At 42.4% G+C, this 20,501-nt stretch overlaps 1 protein-coding gene across 2 annotated transcripts in view; it reads left to right on the forward strand.

Moving 5' to 3' along the window:
* The first annotated feature begins 7,417 nt into the window (after positions 1-7,417).
* Positions 7,418-20,501, forward strand: part of LOC112244583 (metallophosphoesterase MPPED2) — a 28,564-nt gene continuing 15,480 nt past the window's right edge. Inside the window, exons 1-4 of one of the 2 annotated variants that reach the window (XM_024412295.2) lie at positions 7,418-7,792; positions 8,752-9,011; positions 10,384-10,565; positions 13,081-13,306. In XM_024412295.2, coding sequence (XP_024268063.1) covers positions 8,830-9,011; positions 10,384-10,565; positions 13,081-13,306 — 590 coding nt within the window. In that variant the 5' untranslated portion in view covers positions 7,418-7,792; positions 8,752-8,829. Of the gene's footprint in view, positions 7,793-7,833; positions 7,972-8,751; positions 9,012-10,383; positions 10,566-13,080; positions 13,307-20,501 lie in introns of those variants that run through there. The other variant, XM_024412296.2, reaches the window with a different exon arrangement.

A 20,501-nucleotide genomic window follows, 5' to 3' on the forward strand; every position in this document is an offset into this window, starting at 1 on the left:
TTCAAACCTATCAACTCCCGAGATTAGGCTGGCAATACTAAAGTGCTTATAAGAACATTCAATAGTCAAAGGTCTATGAAATACAAATGGTATAGAGAGAAATAGTCCACGCAATAACTACAACCTAAAACATCTTAACTGGGAATATTAAACCACCAGCTTTCATATGTTCTCATGTTCTGAGCAAGGAACTTAAATGTTAGCTTTTTTACATGACACATATTGCACTTTTACTTTCTTCTCAAACACTGTGTTTTTGCATTATTTAAACCAAATTGAACATGTTTCATTACTTATTTGAGACTAAATAGATTTTATTTAGGTACTATATTAAATAAAAATAAAAAAGTTCATTGTTCATTCAGTATTGTTGTAATTGTCATTATTACAAATATATATTTTTAAAAATCAGCCGATTAATCGGTATTGGCTTTTTTTGGTCCACCAATAATTGGTATCTTATCTTAATTAACTGATAATGCCAGAGAAGCAGGTGTTTGGAGGATATATTGGCACGGGTGTTTTTAGGACTATATCTTGCGGAAGGACAGAAAACCGTGCCAATATATCCTCCAAACATCCGTTTCGAGGACATTATCCCTTTTATACAACGGCTTACCAATATATTCAAATAGTGATTAACATATTTTCATTAAAAACCTTATTTTGATGAATTTATTCATACCATTTCATCCTTCCGCAAGATATAGTCCCGACCAAAATCTTGGGTTGCTAACCAACCCGGCTGGTTGTTCATTCTATCGGTTTGGTTGCTAGAGATGCAACCCAAGTCGTTCAGTCTTTTTGCTCTGTATCTATGCTTGCTAGCTAGCCAACTACAGCCAATTTACAGCCACGTCAAGAAGTGCATGCAGAATAACAGCAAAGTAGCTACATTTGCATTTGTTTAAGCTGTTTTCTAGAGACATTTATTTGGACACATCCATAACAATGAGCTAATGAGGCGCGATTTCGCCTGGCATAGAAAATGTGCTCACTAATCAGGACACTGTTGTTCAGAGCTGCTAGCCAACACTGCAAACTAGCTGCACTTAATTTCGTTTGACCTTTTTTCAATTGACATTTCTTTGAAAATATCCATAAAAAAATATGCTTGCTGATTCATGATTTCGACTGGTTGAGAAAAGCTGCCTGCCTGCCTGTCTCTCGTCCCGACTCCCGACACGTTCGTTACTGTAGGACAGCTGGAGTTTGAATTGTAATATTGAAACAATGTTGCAAATGTCAGAGACAAACAGTAAGGTTTATACAAATCTCTGCTGTTGAAAACAAAATGTTAGGCTAAAAGAAATGTGAGATCATGTCTAGATACTTTTTATAGTGGACATAAAGTTTATAAACTCCTTTTGGGGAGTTGTGTGTCAATCAGCATTCCTCTCAGTTAATGTAGTTTATTTATTTATTTTGGCCCACCAGACCTAATGTACAACAAACAACACCCCCCTCTTCACTACAGGACTCATTCTACGCTCTGCCAATGTAATATTGTAATAGTTGTAACAGTTGTCAGCCCTGCATGATAATTTACAGTCTCAGGCCTCCGTCTTTGTTACAAAAGATGGATATCCCTGCAGTAAGTGCCCCCAGCTATATGGGATGCATCTTGGAAGTACATTAGAAAACAAAAATCCTTGAGTGAGAGCTGGGATTAATTCATGCATTGTGTCCTGGAGCGGTATATTTACATGCTTCAGTGTTTATAAAGCATCCGGGTGTGAGTTGAGACACAGAGAGGTAACACATAATGAGGATTTAACTAGGAGACACAGAGAAATTGATTTCATAGAGTGCAGGGGATATTTGATTGGATGTCTTCTACAATTTATGAACCTGCCCACTGGGCACAGATGTCAATTCAACATCTATTCCATGTTGGTTCAATGCAATGTCATTTAAATTAGTAGGAAACTAGTGTGTGACCAGTGTGTGCTGTGCTACTTTCACTAGACCCAACAGACTATAGCCCCAGAAGCACTCAGATCCCACTGCAAGCTACACTGTGTGCTCTCTAGAGAGCTTTTGTGTATACTGTACCAGTCAAAAGTTTGGATACACCTACTCATTCAAGGGTTTTTCTTTATTTTTACTATTTTCTACATTGTAGAATAGTAGTGAAAACATCAAAACTATGACATAGCACATATGGAATCATACATTTGAGACAATCAGCTATATTGTGACAAGGTAGGGTAGGGGTGGTATACAGAAGATAGCCCTATTTGGTAAAAGCCCAAGTCCATATTATGGCAAGAACAGCTCAAATAAGCAAAGATAAATGACAGTCCATCATTACTTTACGACATGAAGGTCAGTCAAGATTTCAATAACTTTGAAAGTTTCTTCAAGTGCAGTCGCAAAAACCATCAAGCACTATGATGAAACTGGCTCATGAGGACTGCCACAGGAAAGGAAAACCCAGAGTTACCTCTGCTGCAGAGGAGAAGTTCATTAGAGTTACCAGCCTTAGAAATGGACAATTACCTGCACCTCAGATTGTAGCCCAAATAAATGCTTCACAGAGTTCAAGTAACAGACACATCTCAACATCAACTGTTCAGAGGAGACTGCGTGAATCAGACCTTCATGGTCGAAATACTGCAAAGAAACCACTACTAAAGGACACCTGGGGCACCAGGTAGCCTAGTGTTTAGAGCATTGGACTAGTAACCAGAAGGTTGCAACTCGGGGATCCCGAGCTGACAAGGTCAAAATCCCACTGTTCCTAGGCCATCATTGAAAATAAGAATTTGTTCTTAAATGATCTCTGCATGTTTGGTTCCCACCGCAAAGCATGGAGGAGGAGGTGTGATGGTGTGGGGGTGCTTTTCTACTGTCTGTGATTTATTTAGAACTCAAGGCACACAACCAGCATGGCTACCACAGCATTCTGCAGCGCAACGCCATTCTATCTGGTTTGTGCTTAGTGGGACTATCATGTTTTTCAACAGGACAATCACCCAACACACCTCCAGGCTATGTAAGGGCTATTTGACTAAGAAGGAGAGTGAAGGAATGCTGCATCAGATGACCTGGCCTCCACAGTCACCAGACCTCAACCCAATTAAGATGGTTTGGGATGAGTTGGACTGCAGAGTGAAGGAAAAGCAGCCAACAAGTGCTCAGCATATGGGGGAACTCCTTCAAGACTGTTGGAAAAGCATTCCAGGTGACTACCTCATGAAGCTGGTTGAGAGAATGCCAAGAGTGTACAAAGCTGTCATCAAGGCAAAGGGTGGCTACTTTGAAAAATCTAAAATATATATATTGTTTCACACTTTTTGGCTTACTACATGATTCCATATGTGTTATTTAATAGTTTGATGTCTTCACTATTATTCTACAATGTAGAAAACATTATTTCTTTAAAAACTTGAATGAGTAGGTGTCCAAACTTTTAACCAGTACTGTATGTAAATACTTTCAGCTTAATCCATTAAAAAACATCCCTTTCTCAGTTCCCATCATCTGGCCATTTAGTTGTATACATATTCCATGGATTTAATAATTTCCTTAAAAAATACATTTGACTTATTTTAGCTTGCTTTGGATGTGTAGCACACTCTTAATTAGAATATAATTACATCAGATTAAAATGATTAACGTCCAGTCAGCATCTGTTCTTTTATACAGGTATGTACAACGTAAATCATGCTGGGACCAAGTTAATTGTTTATTATTCCCAAAGTAAATATTTAATTAATGCTCTTTCCAGAGAGGAGCATGTGTATTTACACTACGCCAGTGAGTGGGCTATCTGGAAATAATGTGCATTCACTCACAGTGACACATACTGCATACACAAAACTTTGTTCAACCATCGACCATCCTTTGTGACCTTCACCACAATTGGTACATGTAGGCTCACACTGTACAACAAACTGCCAATTCCACTGTCTATGACAGAACCTTCTGCCTTAACCTACCTAAACTGACAGCCATATACATCATAAAGACAAATCATTAACAAATCTCTCATGACAGACCTTTTTCTCCTTTCCTTCCATGGGTAAATTGAGACCATGCGTAGCCCTTCTAACCTTCTACCTTTGATAAACATCCCCTGACAACACTAATGGTAAATGGAAGGAGAAATAATTGAACCAGGTTTGAGAGAGACATGGGGAAAATGAAGACAAGCGTTGGACATTGAATCCTACATGACATCTTCAAGAAGATATATTACCTGGCCTCCTTTTATCTTCACGAAGATATAATACCTGGCATCCTTTTATCTTCACGAAGATATATTACCTGGCATCCTTTTATCTTCACAGAGATATATTACCTGGCCTCCTTTTATCTTCACGAAGATATATTACCTGGCATCCTTTTATCTTCACAGAGATATATTACCTGGCCTCCTTTCATCTTCACAGAGATATATTACCTGGCCTCCTTTTATCTTCACAGAGATATATTACCTGGCCTCCTTTTATTTTCACAGAGATATATTACCTGGCCTCCTTTTATTTTCACAGAGATATATTACCTGGCCTCCTTACCTGGCCTCCGGATACAGATAGCTCAAGAGGTATGCTTAGATATGCATTTAAAAAAAAGTTCACCTTTAATTAAGCATAATGAGTATGTCTCTTGATTGAAGGAAAAAGCTGTTTCAGGTGTTCGCAAAGTTGAAGAATTTTTCAATGGGGGGGGCATAGACCCCCTCCAGTACTTTGTAACCACTCCGATTTTTGGGGTTCATGACGTCCCTGTTCGTAACAATTACCACTAGTACTAACATGCAACAATTGTGAGAGTCCCTAGCAAGAGTAAATGTGTAGCATTGCAGTGAAAAGTAATAGGACAAGGAATACTGTTTTATGGACTATGACTTGGTGTGGGGAATGTGTCAGCATCCCTTGATGTCTATTTCGAATCAAAAGCCATGTTTACCCAGACTGGATAGAAACAAAGCTGACATGGGAAACAAGGCTGGTGACACTAAATATCAAGTGACACCCCTTAGAAAGGCTATGTCTTTGAACAAATATAAAATGACAGAGTGTGCCACAGGGTGATTACTAATTCCACCTGCGCTAAATTGGTAACAGCATATATAATGTATATACTGTTTATATTGGTGAGGTTCCTTGATCAGGAAAGAAAATATATAGTCTGGGTTTGAAATGACAAACTCTGCTCAGGCAAAGTCTCTAGAGACCCACGACATTGGACTCAATTGTTTAAGTTGGTGTATTGTTTTGACTTTTCAAAACAATGCCATTTTTTCAAAGTGATGCTAGCTAGTCTTTTCCTGCATCCTCCTCTGAAGGTGGGGTTGTACAGTATATGATGCCACTGTATTCGACTGTCCTCTTTAATTATTGAACAAGTCAAAATTGACAAAAATGTTTTCTACTTAGGGGTCAAAAGGTGATGATGAGGTCACAAAGGCCAAGGAAAAAGCACTGCTGCCTCACTCCTAAGATGTGACATCATTCCCAAAGTAGAAGTAATTTCCGCAAAGAAACTAGAATGTCTGACCATTTGCCAATAGTAAACCAATATCCACAGGCTGTTTTTAGCCAAGAAACCAGAGTACATATACGGCCATCTATTTGAACCTTGGGATTTTCACAACTGAGGTGGGGTAGACAATGGAGGAGAGCATATGGGGCTGGCAGAGAAATGGGGAGTTGGTTGGTGTGTGCTTGTATGTATGGTAGGGGTAGGTGGGGAGATATTTGTATCTCCTTCCACTGATTACCTCAGTTGCTGAATCAGTCAATATGGCTCCAGAGGGTGGGCTCAACCCAAGCTGCTGCATTCACTGGGATCCACCAGGGCTCTCCTTAACCCATAGACCACTGCTGCTTGAAAGAGCCACACTGCATTGTGTGAGCAGCCAGCCACCCTATTGATTTCTCTACCTAGCATTATGGATAAGTCCACTTAATTATTATTTTTGAGGTCAACTGAGGGTCATCTTTTCCCATACAGGAGACTGTACTGTCACTGATGTAGATAGCTTTGAATAAATATAATTTGGAGTAGAATGGTAAGCAGCATGGTCTCAAGGCTAAGATTGGCTTTTCTGCTAAACTGTTTTATCACAGGCTTTGTTCCTTATTTTCTAGATTTATTTTATTTTACCAGGCAAGTCAGTTAAGAACAAATTCTTATTTTCAATGGCAGCCTAAGAGTGGGTTAACTGCCTTGTTCAGGGGCAGAACGACAGATTTTTACCTTGTCGGTTCGGGGATTTGATCTTGCAACCTTTCGGTTACTAGTCCAACGCTCTAACCACTAGGCTACCTGCCACCCAAATTACTGTACTGTCCATTTTCAGGAACATTTTTTGCCATCAACAGATTCAACTGAACCATGCAACCCCTCGGCGAAAGCACAAATTACTCAAAAGAGCATCGACGGTGGCATACCATCACTTGACATGGACAGACGTCATGAAATACTCACCAGTCTGGTTGCCATAGAACTGAAGCCCTTCAGCCTATCCTCACACACTAAGGCAACAGTTAAAGAGGGAGAAAAGAAGGAGAGGATATGAAGGCTTAGAGAAATACCCATCCTTGTACATACTGCATGACTCCCACAAACCGTCACATACACACACCTACATCGAAAAGCACCAGATATTGTTATCTAGGAAGTGCTGAAGTGTGAATCACCACCAAGGAAAGGTCATTTTTTCCTCTATAATACATTACAACTAAATGAAAATATCCTAAGTATGAGGTAATTGCATGGAGACAGGTTATGCACCCGTGTCAGTAGAAAAGCAAAATAATGCATATTTTGTTTGCTGAAGGGGCCTTACATTAAGGAACAGGGCCACATAACAGCACTTAGACCTAATCACTTCCTCTGGGAGATTAGACCACCTCAACTGTTACTGCATAGGATCACAAGACTCTGCATACAGCACACCAACATACTGTATGTTATGCACTGTTGTTCATGTATACATAAAAACTAGTTGAAGAATAGTGTTACTTTTTCTTTTCTCCTTTGCTGCTATTGAGATTGAGGATACTGCATGCATTAAGAAGGCAACATGCAGTACAACGGGTCATAACAGTTTATTCACAAATGTATAGTCTGTTTTCTTATCATTTCCAAGTGGACATCATTATTTTAATTTACCCTGACATGTAGGACCTTACATTTAACAGTTCAAATGTGTATTTTATTCTGTATAATGTTAATTATTGTCGTATTTTGTATAATACGTTTTAACAATTAAAATATAGTGCAATACAACACCGACTATTTCTTTAAACAGACGTGGAAGAATACCCTAAAACTTCTTAGGCAACAAAGTCGTCTATGGCTAAATGAGCCCATTTGTAGGCTATCCAAAAATATAAATGGTTCAAAAATAGCTTGCTTTTAATCCTATTTACAATTCTACTAACAGTTGTCCCAGTGCAGTCGCCTCCTTGGCTCTGAGCTTCTGTAGCCTACTGTGTGCTCTCTGACCCCGGTGGCAGTCCTCTCGCAGACTCGCGCTGCTCCGCTCTCTCGGGCTCCCCCCTTCTCTTCTCACATCGAGGCTCCTATCTCGCCCGTTGCCTTTCTGTCGCATTTCCTCAAGAGCCAGCCGAGGGTCTCCCAGGGTCGAAGGTTCTGCCCTGCTAGCCACGACCTCCACCTCTCAAGACCTCCAAGTTGTCTGCGTTATCTATGGGACGGCGTTTTTGACAACATAGAGAGAGAGCTAACCCTGAGAACATATCTACCGGATGAACGGAACTCGCCAACCGTTTGGCAAGAACATCGCTGGGAAAAAATAACGAGGCACAAAGCGGTGGGTTAGGGGTGATTTGTCATTTACGAGCCATTCGGATACAGAGATTTCCGTCGAGGCTGTAAATGTTGCTATTCGTAATATTGTAGATGAGAGAGCTTGGTTTATGTTTGTATTTTGTTCTGTAATGCAGAATAGGCCTAGAATAAAAGAGGAAGAACACGATCTTCTAATATCGGGTGAGAGGTTCAATTTAGTCTCTTCTGTGTCTTTAGGCTGATTGGTAGAAATGGTGCATATATTTAAAAATCCCATTTTCCAAATGTTGCAGCGTGAAACCAAAATTAGAGGGAACATATGTTTTTAGGTAAAACATCCTCTTTACAGTTCAGCTTGTAGATAATCAGCTTGTTACAGTTGACTGATAGTAAATGTCTGTCTGCACTCTGCACCGCTGCTAACCTGCTAATGTTAAATTCGTCTGGGTAGTTTTTATGTTTTAATTTTCAGTTTCCAATGTCTTGAACGAAAGTGGTGTAGTTTAAGTTCACTGTTTTGTCATCTGGCCAATACAGCAACTACAATTCGTTTGGTTACATTGTATCAATTCACTCTGTCACTTTTACATTTGTAAAAGAAAATGTAGGCCTGGGTTATTTTGATTGGAACACAATGCGTACAGTAGTTTGATATTATATATTTCCTACGTTACAGTATTGACGTTACAGTATTGTTAAAGGTTTAATGTTCAAGCTTGTTTTGTATCCTATCTACTGTAGGTAAAATCTATCAGCACTTCAGAAGACATTAGCGAGAAATATGAAAGTGTATCACCTCTTCTGATATTAGTGGTTGAATAATTCTTATAATTCTGGGTGTCTTCTTGATGTTGCTTTTGTACAACACAAGTGGTTCACTTAAAGCTGTCATTTACAGCAACACATTATTTTTAATCATGTCTGCTGCACAATTACTGTATTTTGAGGTGTGCTCCTCTCTTCTTGTTTGCGCTGGTACAGATTGTGGCCAGTTGTCCAGAGGGCCGGTGGGTCTGAGTTAGTGAACGGGGCTGTTCTGAATGATGCCCACTCCCTAAAATGGTTCTGGATCCTGGTAAACTAACTGCCCATGTCCCAAGCAGCAGAGCCATGGCTCACAGAAACCCCCCCTCTCAGGGCAAGGTGACCATCACTGTGGACGAGTACAGCTCCAACCCCACACAGGCCTTCACCCACTACAACATTAACCAGAGCCGCTTCCAACCACCCCATGTCCACATGTGAGTATCTATCTAGCCGCAGACCTGCACTGTATCTATCTCCTTTTCATCTGATGGGCCATTACAGTGCACAGAGGATTGATTGATTGATTGATTGATGAATGTGTTCAAACAAAAGACTAAATATATGGACATCTGGCCTCATAACATCCACCACCATACCTTCTGTGTGCTCTATTCTCAGCACACATTAGCTTGTCTTGAAAAGATGGAGTATGACTTAAACATGTTTGGTTATCCTCAGTGCCCTGTCAAATAACCTACAGTGTGTGAGGTTAAAGTGTGTGAGGCGGAAGCCACCTTTCATGTTATTAATGTAACTGAGGTCAGAGGTGAGGTGGGTTTATAAGCTATTTAACAATGCTCCTTTGACCTCTGGGTCACAGCTCAATTCTAAGTAACTTCCCTATTGACTTCTAATCATTAGGATGTAATGAGTGTTGCTGTGGATGGGATGGGTGGGCCCGGGTTGGTCAGAGTGGGAGGCAGGTGCTGCTGGCTGGCTGGCTGGCTGGCTGGCTGGCTGGCTGGCTGGCTGGCTGGCTGGCTGGCTGGCTGACTGACTGACTGACTGACTGACACACAAAACTAGCTTTTCTAGCAGAGACAAAACAAAGGTGTAAGTCAGATGTTGTCTTTATTGAAGTCAGGACTTCTGTTAACCAGTGTTTTTCATTTAGTCCACGATTAACCTTTTTTTAAATTGCAGTTTTTAAATCACATCTGCGCTCTCTTTGTCTATTTGTCTTAGACCATGGACAGATGTCTCAGTACAACAGCGAGATGGACCTTGTATCAGTTAAATTGTTTATTGAAGCTATAGTAATCAAATCGGATGGAGCATTTTAGAACAGCACAGTGTAGAGTGTAATTAACAGAAGAAGCCAAAGTCAACAGTGATAGAGATATAGGTACGGTAATTCATTCATATCTGATGGACACATGGCAAGAGTAGGGAGTAATGAAAAACCTCCTGGACTTTGTGATGATTTGCATTAAAACACCTTGGTCGACTCATTCAAACTAGCAGCTTAATCTATAATTTGCCAGCATGATTCCATGCATCGCAGTTGGCCAGCCCTGGCAGCCCAAAATTCCACATGAGTTCACAATCACAGTCTGGCTCCCAATGACGAGGCAACTGTGAGACTTTATGGGGGACCTGCACTAGCTTAAAGGTTGGACGGCCAATTCCAGTTTGGGATTCCTTAGACATCTTTAGAGAAGGCTGTTTTATTTGTAATATTATTTTATATTGGAGGTTGCTGCATGTGTCACATTGACAACCTAGGTTACATTTTGAAATTGAGGGCTGCTTTAATAATTTGACACAAACTCCTACACTGATTCTGCTGTCCCTCTTCGATGACAGGGTGGAGCCCATTCCCTATGACGCCCCTAAACCCTCCGGTCATACACGTTTTGTCTGCGTGTCGGACACACACTCCAGGACGGATGGGATCCAGATGCCATACGGAGATGTCCTGCTTCATACTGGGGACTTCACTGAACTGGGCCTACCCTCTGAGGTCAAGAAATTCAATGACTGGCTAGGTAAAGAGAGTCACACACACACTGCTGTTTTTTTGCTCTCAACCCTCAGCATCAGGGACGGTCCTTGCCGTTCTGCCGCCCTAGGCCAGACCAAAAATGATATTGAAAAGACGTGTAAAATATGTATTTTCCAGGTGTTGAAATTAGGTTAAATTTAGGTTCTGAATGAAAGGTGAAAATATGTATTTTATGGACCAAAAATCAATGAATGTCCCTGGACTTTCAAATTAAGACCGGTCTAGACTGCACCAAATCTGAACCCAAAAAGAGACGTCCAAAAGGCATCGGCCCGTGCTTACTGAGGTGTAGCCTACAGTTTTGCCTGAAATTACATTTTATGAATGCCCATCTATGTGGTCAGCCTACCATTTGTAAAACATTTTATAAAAGATGTCCGAACAGGACCAAAAAAAGTAGTCCTAAAGGCATCGGCGTTGCTCCGTGCTTAATGAGTGTAGCCTACAGTTTTGCCTGAAATGTAATTTTGTCAGCTGCAATGGTAGGCCGACCATTAAAACAGGCTTTTGCATTGGCTTTATTAGTCCTGATTCATGTGACTAATCAATTTGGCTACTTAAGCTCTGAATATCAGCTGCCCAACTTTATCAGGAGTTATCGTGAGCCTATTTGCGATTTTATTTTACCTTTATTTAACTAGGCAAGTCAGTTAAGAACAAATTCTTATTTTCAATGACGGCCTAGGAACAGTGGGTTAACTGTCTGTTCAGGGACAGAACGACAGATTTGTACCTTGTCAGCTCAGGGATATGAACTTGCAACCTTTCGGTTACTAGTCCAACGCTCTAACCTGCAGCGATGTGTTTCCACAGCGGGAAATGCAGAAGTTTTTTTTTTTTTATCGCTATGATCAGCTTGTCCAAAAATGTACAGATACAAGCTTGATGCGGGGCAGGTAGCCTAGTGGTTAGAGCGTTGGACTAGTAATCAAAAGGTTGCAAGTTCGAATCCCCGAGCTGACAAGGTACAAATCTGTCATTCTGCCCCTGAACAAGGCAGTTAACCCATTGTTCCTAGACCAGTTAACCCACTGTTCCTAGACCAGTTATCCCACTGTTCCTAGACCAGTTAACCCACTGTTCCTAGACCAGTTAACCCACTGTTCCTAGGCTGTCATTGAAAATAAGAATTTGTTCTTAACTGACTTAGTTAAATAAAGGTTAAATGCAACTGATCATGACAATGGGGTGAAACTCCTGGACAACAGTTGGATCGTCTATTCCATATTATCCATTTTACTTTGACCTGGCCTGTTTTAAGGATATGTTTGTTAAAGGGACAGCACATTTTTTATTTAGGTTAGGCTATTTGATCAGAGAAACCTGCATGATGTAAAAAGTGTCCGTCTCATTATATTGTCATAGATTTTATCTCCATCCTGTAGACTACAGAAAAGGCCCCATACTCTTTCTACTATATCCTGTATTTGCTACATGATTGATGTTTGATCATTTTTTTGGCGTAACGTGGAGGAGCACTGCAACAATGCGTCTCTACAACAGCACCCTGCCTTTGACAAAGTGGACACTGGTTATCACAGGGCGGCATCAGTGCTCACCTTAAAAGGCCATTTTGCCACTGGTTGAGATATATTGGTTTTGGGCAGAATTATGTAAGGTTTTATGTGTTGTTGTTGGAGGTCTTGGTCAGTTTAGCTCAGAAAATGTCTCCCTCGTCAATCTGCCGTCATAGCCAGTGGCCTAATCCTGCCTTATGAGCGTGCCGGCCGTGCTCCGCATACTGTACAGTAACCTCTATCTTGACATAAAAGATTATTAGCTGTAAGTTACTATACCAACGGTATTTGGTATCATTTGGACTTCCTTATTTAAGCAAAAACTATTCTCCTCATAAAAAATGTCTGCTTTGACGTTATTTAATATTTACTACTGTAAACTAAACATTTGAAATTAAGAACCGGCAGAAAGGAAGAAGTAACTTTCTTTGAAGGCCGGCCACACATTAAAACACTGCCATCCTCCTCAGTTTCAAATACATTTTAGCATACAGCCGAGAGAAAATTGAGTTGAGCTTTGAATTTGAGCCCTATACAGAGCTGCTGCGGTAATATAAGAGGTAACTGGGACAAAGGACCTCTCTCCAAGAAAGTAAAAAGGTCAAATGAAAAATGGTGAAATTCCCCTTTGTTGACTGAGATGTGCGTTGGCTGGGTAACTAAGGTCTTTATCTGCAGTTATTGCTCTTTTGTAAGAGGGGAGAAAAGTTCACCCTGGTCTGAGGAGGTCAAGAAGCCTTAACCTTTTCATTTGTGGCGTTTTACTTCCATGGACCATTCCCTTAACCTCTCAAAGACAACTTTCTATTCTAGTGAATGAATATTGATTCACCAACTGGGGTATTCCCAGAAACCATGCTACTGGCCAAAGCTATGTAGTGTTTATATTCTGTACATGTCACTTGCCTTATGTTGAACAGTAACAGAAAGCTATCTATCCCATCCATATTCAACATGTCTTCCCTGCTGTCTCTCCTGCAGGGAGTCTACCTTATGAATTCAAGGTGGTGATTGCAGGGAACCATGAACTGACGTTTGACAAGGACTTCATGGCTGAGCTGGTCAAGCAGGATTACTATCGCTTTCCCTCTGTCTCTAAGCTGAGACCAGAGGACTTTGACGATGTTCAGGCCCTTCTCTCTAACTGTACTTACCTGCAGGACTCTGAGGTCACAGTCAAGGGATTCCGCATATACGGGGCACCATGGTAAGTTGCTCTCTTGTCTTTAGATAAGTATCATGACTTATTTACTTGTAGTCGATAGTGTTACGATACAGTGACTATAGAGGCTAGTCACTGAGTGACAGACTACTGCATAATATGACCTCATTGACACTGATCACTGTACCTGAGTTTGCCGTGTTGCTCAAATATTTTTCACATACAGTGGAGGTCATGCCACTTTGTGTGGCCACTCTCGGTGCTTGCTTATTAAGTCCCTGAATGAGTCTAGTTGAGTTTTTCTGAGTAGTGTGTGTCCATGGTGGATATGAAACACTGCAGACCTAGCCCATGCTATATACTGCTTCTACATTCTACATTCCTTTTTGCTTTCCATTTCCATACCCCATTGAGGGGATTGCCTTGTGTTGTCCTGAGTCCTGACAGGGACTCCATGTCTTTTATTAGACACAGAGTGCGTGAGAGAGAGACGTCTGTGGTTAGTTGGGTGTGGGTCAGTGCCAGCCGTGTCCTCTCCTCCTGTCCTAGACTTGGGGCATGTCCTGACACGCTACAGGCTGCCGTGGAGACAGACATGTACTTACAGTGTACTCTGCTCCAAACTGTTATGTCATCACACACCCATATCCTCAGCCAGCCACACCGCTGAGTCTGAGGCCTAGTTAACCCTTCACCCACTGCTTTTCTAGTTTCCCTCCGTACTACGGTGTCACTGCTGAATGATTGATCTCTGTTTGGATTAGGAAGCCACACGGAGGGGTTTCTAGGAGTTCGTCAAGTGAAGAGTTTTGATGTAGGCATGATGCATGTGAGAGACATGATGCTTTGATAAGTTTTAGAATGCTGTGTCTGCTACATATTTTCTATATTTATTCCTGTGAGACACTTTTTCAAAAGGGGATATTGAGGCTATAGTTACAAAACGTAACGTAATGTATAGAGCTAACCAAGCTTTATCTCCATTCCTGGTATTTCTTTTGTATTCTCCCTAGTAGGGTGGACAGGGACAGGCAGGCTGGCTAGCTGTACCGAGGCCCTGGGTGGCTGGAGATGGTCGAGGCCAGAGCAGTGGAATCAGGCGATTGTGTGTCAGTCTGACTGACCCCAGTCTGGCCTCCACAACTCCCTGCTGGCTGACACACACACACACACACCAACCTCCTTTTACTGGCTCTCTCTCCCAGATCTAATAATGTTCTGTGAACCACACGCCCCCCTCTGCCCGTGTTGTTCTTCATCAGTCGCTGGACGTGTGTTCTGGGAGAAAGAGAGAGGGGTTTAGGGGGGCTTTTGTCTCCTCAAGTCCCAGCTGAATAGGTATGACTACCCTGACAATGACAGTCTGACCAGGTATAGCGTAAAGATGGTGACAGTGAGAGAATTGGTCTTTATACCTTAACCTGGCTAAGTCACTATTATATTATATTAGCTTCCTAAGTCCAACTCTCATTCTCAGGGGTTAACCCTCCCGTCTTGAGGTGGGAGCTCTTCAAGCATGATTTAATCATATATTTGACACTTCAAAGATGCTGGATATCCTGGTGATAAATAAATGTTTCTCACATTGCAGGCAGAAAGGAAAGGGCAACAATGAGGGCAGAAACATAGCGTTTCAGTCACAGAGTAGTGCTGAATCAAATCATTATCTTGGAAGGGGAGCAAACCAGCCACCCAGATGCACGATGGGAGGTCTGTGGTAGAGCTCTGGGGTCGTCATTACAGGGGCTATTTTCCAGATCTCCGAGCCTCTCCAGCAGGAAGTGGCTTTTGTTCCGACACATCCTGGTTCTTTTGTTGGAGCGTACGGATCAAACCCTGGGCCTGACCCCTTTACCCCCTTTAGGGAATGCACTCCCAGCAGGCCACGGTAACCCTTGTCACCTCAGAGCCTAGTGATCAGAGGTCATTTCCACCACCTGCAAAGAGATCAGCTAGGCTTGACAGACACTGCAGGCCTGCTCTAGGTCTGAGTCAAGACTGACTGACACAGTCTGGATGAATGTTGTAGGGGGGTGATTGTCAAAGCCAGAAATTCAAGACCTTGACTTCTAGATACTTCTGATAGCACTGCAACAGACTTTATCCAGATAGCATGTCTGTCTGCAGACTTAAGCCTCACATTTACATTACATGTTCCTTATCTCCTAGTAGAATTGAATAGCTAATATCTCATCCTATCATGGAAGATATACAGTATAGAGGTCGACCGATTAATCGGAATGGACGATTAATTAGGGCAGATTTCAAGTTTTCATAACAATCGGAAATCGGTATATATATATATATATATATATATATATTATTTTTTACACCTTTATTTTATCTTTATTTAACTAGGCAAGTCAGTTAAGAACACATTCTTATTTTCAATGACGGCCTAGGAACGGTGGGTTAACTGCCTCCTTCAGGGGCAGAAGACAGATTTTCACCTTGTCAGCTCGGAGGATCCAATCTTGCAAACCTACAGTTAACTAGTCCAACGCAATAACGACCTGCCTCTTGTTGCACTCCACAAGGAGACTGCCTGTTACGCAAATGCAGTAAGCCAAGGTAAGTTGCTAGCTAGCATTAAACTTATCTTATAAAAAAACAATCAATCAATCATAATCACTAGTTAACTACACATGGTTGATGATATTACTAGATATTATCTAGCGTGTCCTGCGTTGCATATAATCTGACTGAGCATACAAGCATTCAAGTATCTAAGTATCTGACTGAGCAGTGGTAGGCAGAAGCAGGCACGTAAACATTCATTCAAACAGCACTTTCGTGCGTTTTGCCAGCAGCTCTTCGTTGTGCATCAAGCATTGCGCTGTTTATGACTTCAAGCCTATCAACTCCCGAGATGAGGCTGGTGTAACCGAAGTGAAATGGCTGGCTATTTAGCGCGCTAATAGCGTTTCAAACGTCACTCGCTCTGAGACTTGCAGTGTTTTTTTTCCCCTTGTTCTGCATGGGTAACGCTGCTCCGAGGGTGGCTGTTGTCATTGTGTTCCTGGTTCGACGGAAGCTATACCATTACACTGGCAATACTAAAGTTCCTATAAGAACTTCCAATAGTCAAAGGTTAATAAATACAAATGGTATAGAGGGAAATAGTCCTATAATAACTACAACCTAAAACTTCTTACCTGGGAATATTGAAGATGTCAAAAGGAACCACCAGCTTTCATATGTTCTCATGTTCTGAGCAAGGAACTTAAACGTTAGCTTTCTTACATGGCACATATTGAACTTTTACTTTCTTCTCCAACACTTTGTTTTTGCATTATTTAAACCAAATTGAACATGTTTCATTATTTATTTGAGGCTAAATTGATTTTATTGATGTATTATATTAAGTTAAAATAAGTGTTCATTCAGTATTGTTGTAATTGTCTGTATCGGTATCGGCGTTGAAAAATCATAATCGGTCGACCTCTAATCCAAGACTGCTTCCATCACGTGGACTGGGATATGTTTCGTATTGCGTCAGATAACAACATTGACGAATACGCTGATTCGGTGTGCGAGATCATTAGAACGTGCGTTGAAGATGTCGTTCCCATAGCAACGATTAAAACATTCCCTAACCAGAAACCGTGGATTGATGGCAGCATTCGCTTGAAACTGAAAGCGCGAACCACTGCTTTTAATCAGGGCAAGGTGTCTGGTAACATGACCGAATACAAACAGTGCAGCTATTCCCTCCGCAAGGCTATCAAACAAGCTAACCGTCAGTACAGAGACAAAGTAGAATCTCAATTCAACGGCTCAGACACAAGAGGCATGTGGCAGGGTCTACAGTCAATCACGGACTACAGGAAGAAATCCAGCCCAGTCACGGACCAGGATGTCTTGCTCCCAGGCAGACTAAATAACTTTTTGCCCACTTTGAGGACAATACAGTGCCACTGACACGGCCTGCAACGAAAACATGCGGTCTCTCCTTCACTGCAGCCGAGGTGAGTAAGACATTTAAACGTGTTAACCCTCACAAGGCTGCAGGCCCAGACGGCATCCCCAGCCGCGCCCTCAGAGCATGCGCAGACCAGCTGGCCGGTGTGTTTACGGACATATTCAATCAATCCCTATACCAGTCTGCTGTTCCCACATGTTTCTAGAGGGTCACCATTGTTCCTGTTTCCAAGAAAGCTAATGTAACTGAGCTAAACGACTACCGCCCCGTAGCACTCACTTCCGTCATCATGAAGTGCTTTGAGAGACTAGTCAAGGACCATAACACCTCCACCCTACCTGACACCCTAGACCCACTCCAATTTGCTTACCGCCCAAATAGGTCCACAGACGATGCAATCTCAACCACACTGCACACTGCCCTAACCCATCTGGACAAGAGGAATACCTATGTGAGAATGCTGTTCATCGACTACAGCTCGGCATTCAACACCATAGTACCCTCCAAGCTCGTCATCAAGCTCGAGACCCTGGGTCTCGACCCCGCCCTGTGCAACTGGGTACTGGACTTCCTGACGGGCCGCCCCCAGGTGGTGAGGGTAGGCAACAAAATCTCCTCCCCGCTGATCCTCAACACTGGGGCCCCACAAGGGTGCGTTCTGAGCCCTCTCCTGTACTCCCTGTTCACCCACGACTGCGTGGCCACGTACGCCTCCAACTCAATCATCAAGTTTGCGGACGACACAACAGTGGTAGGCTTGATTACCAACAACGACGAGACGGCCTACAGGGAGGAGGTGAGGGCCCTCGGAGTGTGGTGTCAGGAAAATAACCTCACACTCAACGTCAACAAAACTAAGGAGATGATTGTGGACTTCAGGAAACAGCAGAGGGAACACCCCCCTATCCACATCGATGGAACAGTAGTGGAGAGGGTAGCAAGTTTTAAGTTCCTCGGCATACACATCACAGACAAACTGAATTGGTCCACTCACACAGACAGCATTGTGAAGAAGGCGCAGCAGCGCCTCTTCAACCTCAGGAGGCTGAAGAAATTTGGCTTGTCACCAAAAGCACTCACAAACTTCTACAGATGCACAATCGAGAGCATCCTGGCGGGCTGTATCACCGCCTGGTACGGCAACTGCACCGCCCTCAACCGTAAGGCTCTCCAGAGGGTAGTGAGGTCTGCACAACGCATCACCGGGGGCAAACTACCTGCCCTCCAGGACACCTACACCACCCGATGTTACAGGAAGGCCATAAAGATCATCAAGGACATCAACCACCCGAGCCACTGCCTGTTCACCCCGCTATCATCCAGAAGGCGAGGTCAGTACAGGTGCATCAAAGCTGGGACCGAGAGACTGAAAAACAGCTTCTATCTCAAGGCCATCAGACTGTTAAACAGCCACCACTAACATTGAGTGGCTGCTGCCAACACACTGCACTGACACTGACTCAACTCCAGCCACTTTAATAATGGGAATTGATGGGAAATGATGTAAATATATCACTAGCCACTTTAAACAATGCTACCTTATATAATGTTACTTACCCTACATTATTCATCTCATATGCATACGTATATACTGTACTCTATATCATCGACTGCATCCTTATGTAATACATGTATCACTAGCCACTTTAACTATGCCACTTTGTTTACATACTCATCTCATATGTATATACTGTACTCGATACCATCTACTGTATCTTGCCTATGCTGCTCTGTACCATCACTCATTCATATATCCTTATGTACATATTCTTTATCCCCTTACACTGTGTATAAGACAGTAGTTTTGGAATTGTTAGTTAGATTACTTGTTGGTTATTACTGCATTGTCGGAACTAGAAGCACAAGCATTTCGCTACACTCGCATTAACATCTGCTAACCATGTGTATGTGACAAATAAAATTTGATTTGATTTGAATACAGTACCACAGTAGCCATCTCAAATCAAATGTTATGTCACATGCTTGGTAAACAACAGGTGTAGACTAACAGTGAAATGCTTACTTACAGGCCCTTCCCAACGATGCAGGGAGACATTTAAAAAAATATTAACATAAGGAATAAATACACAAGGAGTAATGATAAGTTGGCTATATACATAGGGTACCAGTTCCAAGTTGATATGTAGGGGTACGAGGTAATTTAGGTAAATATTTGTCTATAGATAGTGGTAAAGTAACTAGGCAACAAGATTCAGTAGATAATTAACAGTAGCAGCAGCATATGTGATGATTCAAAATAGTTATTGAAAAAGCGGTCAATGCAGATAGTCCGGGTAGCTATTTGGTTAACTATTTAGCAGTTTTATGGTTTAGGGGTGGAAGCTGTTCTGGGTCCTGTTGGTTCCAGACTTGGTGCATCGGTACCGAATGCTGTGTGGTAGGAGAGAGAACAGTCTTTGACTTGGGTGGCTGGAGTCTTTGACAATTTTTGGGCCTTCCTCTGACAACACCTGGTATAGAGGTCCTGGATGGCAAGGATCTGGATGTACGGCATGGTTAGCTCAGAGCAGGGAAGGGGTGTTTATACTATAGACAGCATGGTTAGCTCAGAGCAGGGGGAGATGTTATACTATAGACAGCATGGTTAGCTCAGAGCAGGGGGAGGTGTTATACTATAGACAGCATGGTTAGCTCAGAGCAGGGGAGGTGTTATACTATAGACAGCATGGTTAGCTCAGAGCAGGGGGTGTTATACTATAGACAGCATGGCTAGCTCCGAGCAGGGGAGGTGTTATACTATAGACAGCATGGTTAGCTCAGAGCAGGGGGGTGTTATACTATAGACAGCATGGTTAGCTCAGAGCAGGGGAGGTGCTATACTATAGACAGCATGGTTAGCTCAGAGCAGGGGAGGTGTTATACTATAGACAGCATGGTTAGCTCAGAGCAGGGGGTGTTAACCATGCTGTCCATAGTATAGCTCAGAGCAGGGGGGGTGTTATACTATAGACAGCATGATTAGCTCAGAGCAGGGGGTGTTATACTATAGACAGCATGATTAGCTCAGAGCAGGGGAGGTGTTATACTATAGACAGCATGGTTGGCTCAGAGCAGGGGGTGTTATACTATAGACAGCATGGTTAGCTCAGAGCAGGGGGGTGTTATACTATAGACAGCATGGTTAGCTCAGAGCAGGGTGGCAGTCTGAGTCTGGCTTTAGAAAATCAAAGACTTCCTCTAATCCTCTTATGGCGCAGACACACACTGGTCATGTGACCTTTTGGGTTTACATTGGATGAGAGCCTGTCAGGCAGAGCCACAAAGAAAGTGTGGATATATGTTGCCATGGAAACCGTA

This window comes from Oncorhynchus tshawytscha, linkage group LG19 (assembly GCF_018296145.1).
Source record: "Oncorhynchus tshawytscha isolate Ot180627B linkage group LG19, Otsh_v2.0, whole genome shotgun sequence".
NCBI lineage: Eukaryota > Metazoa > Chordata > Actinopteri > Salmoniformes > Salmonidae > Oncorhynchus > Oncorhynchus tshawytscha.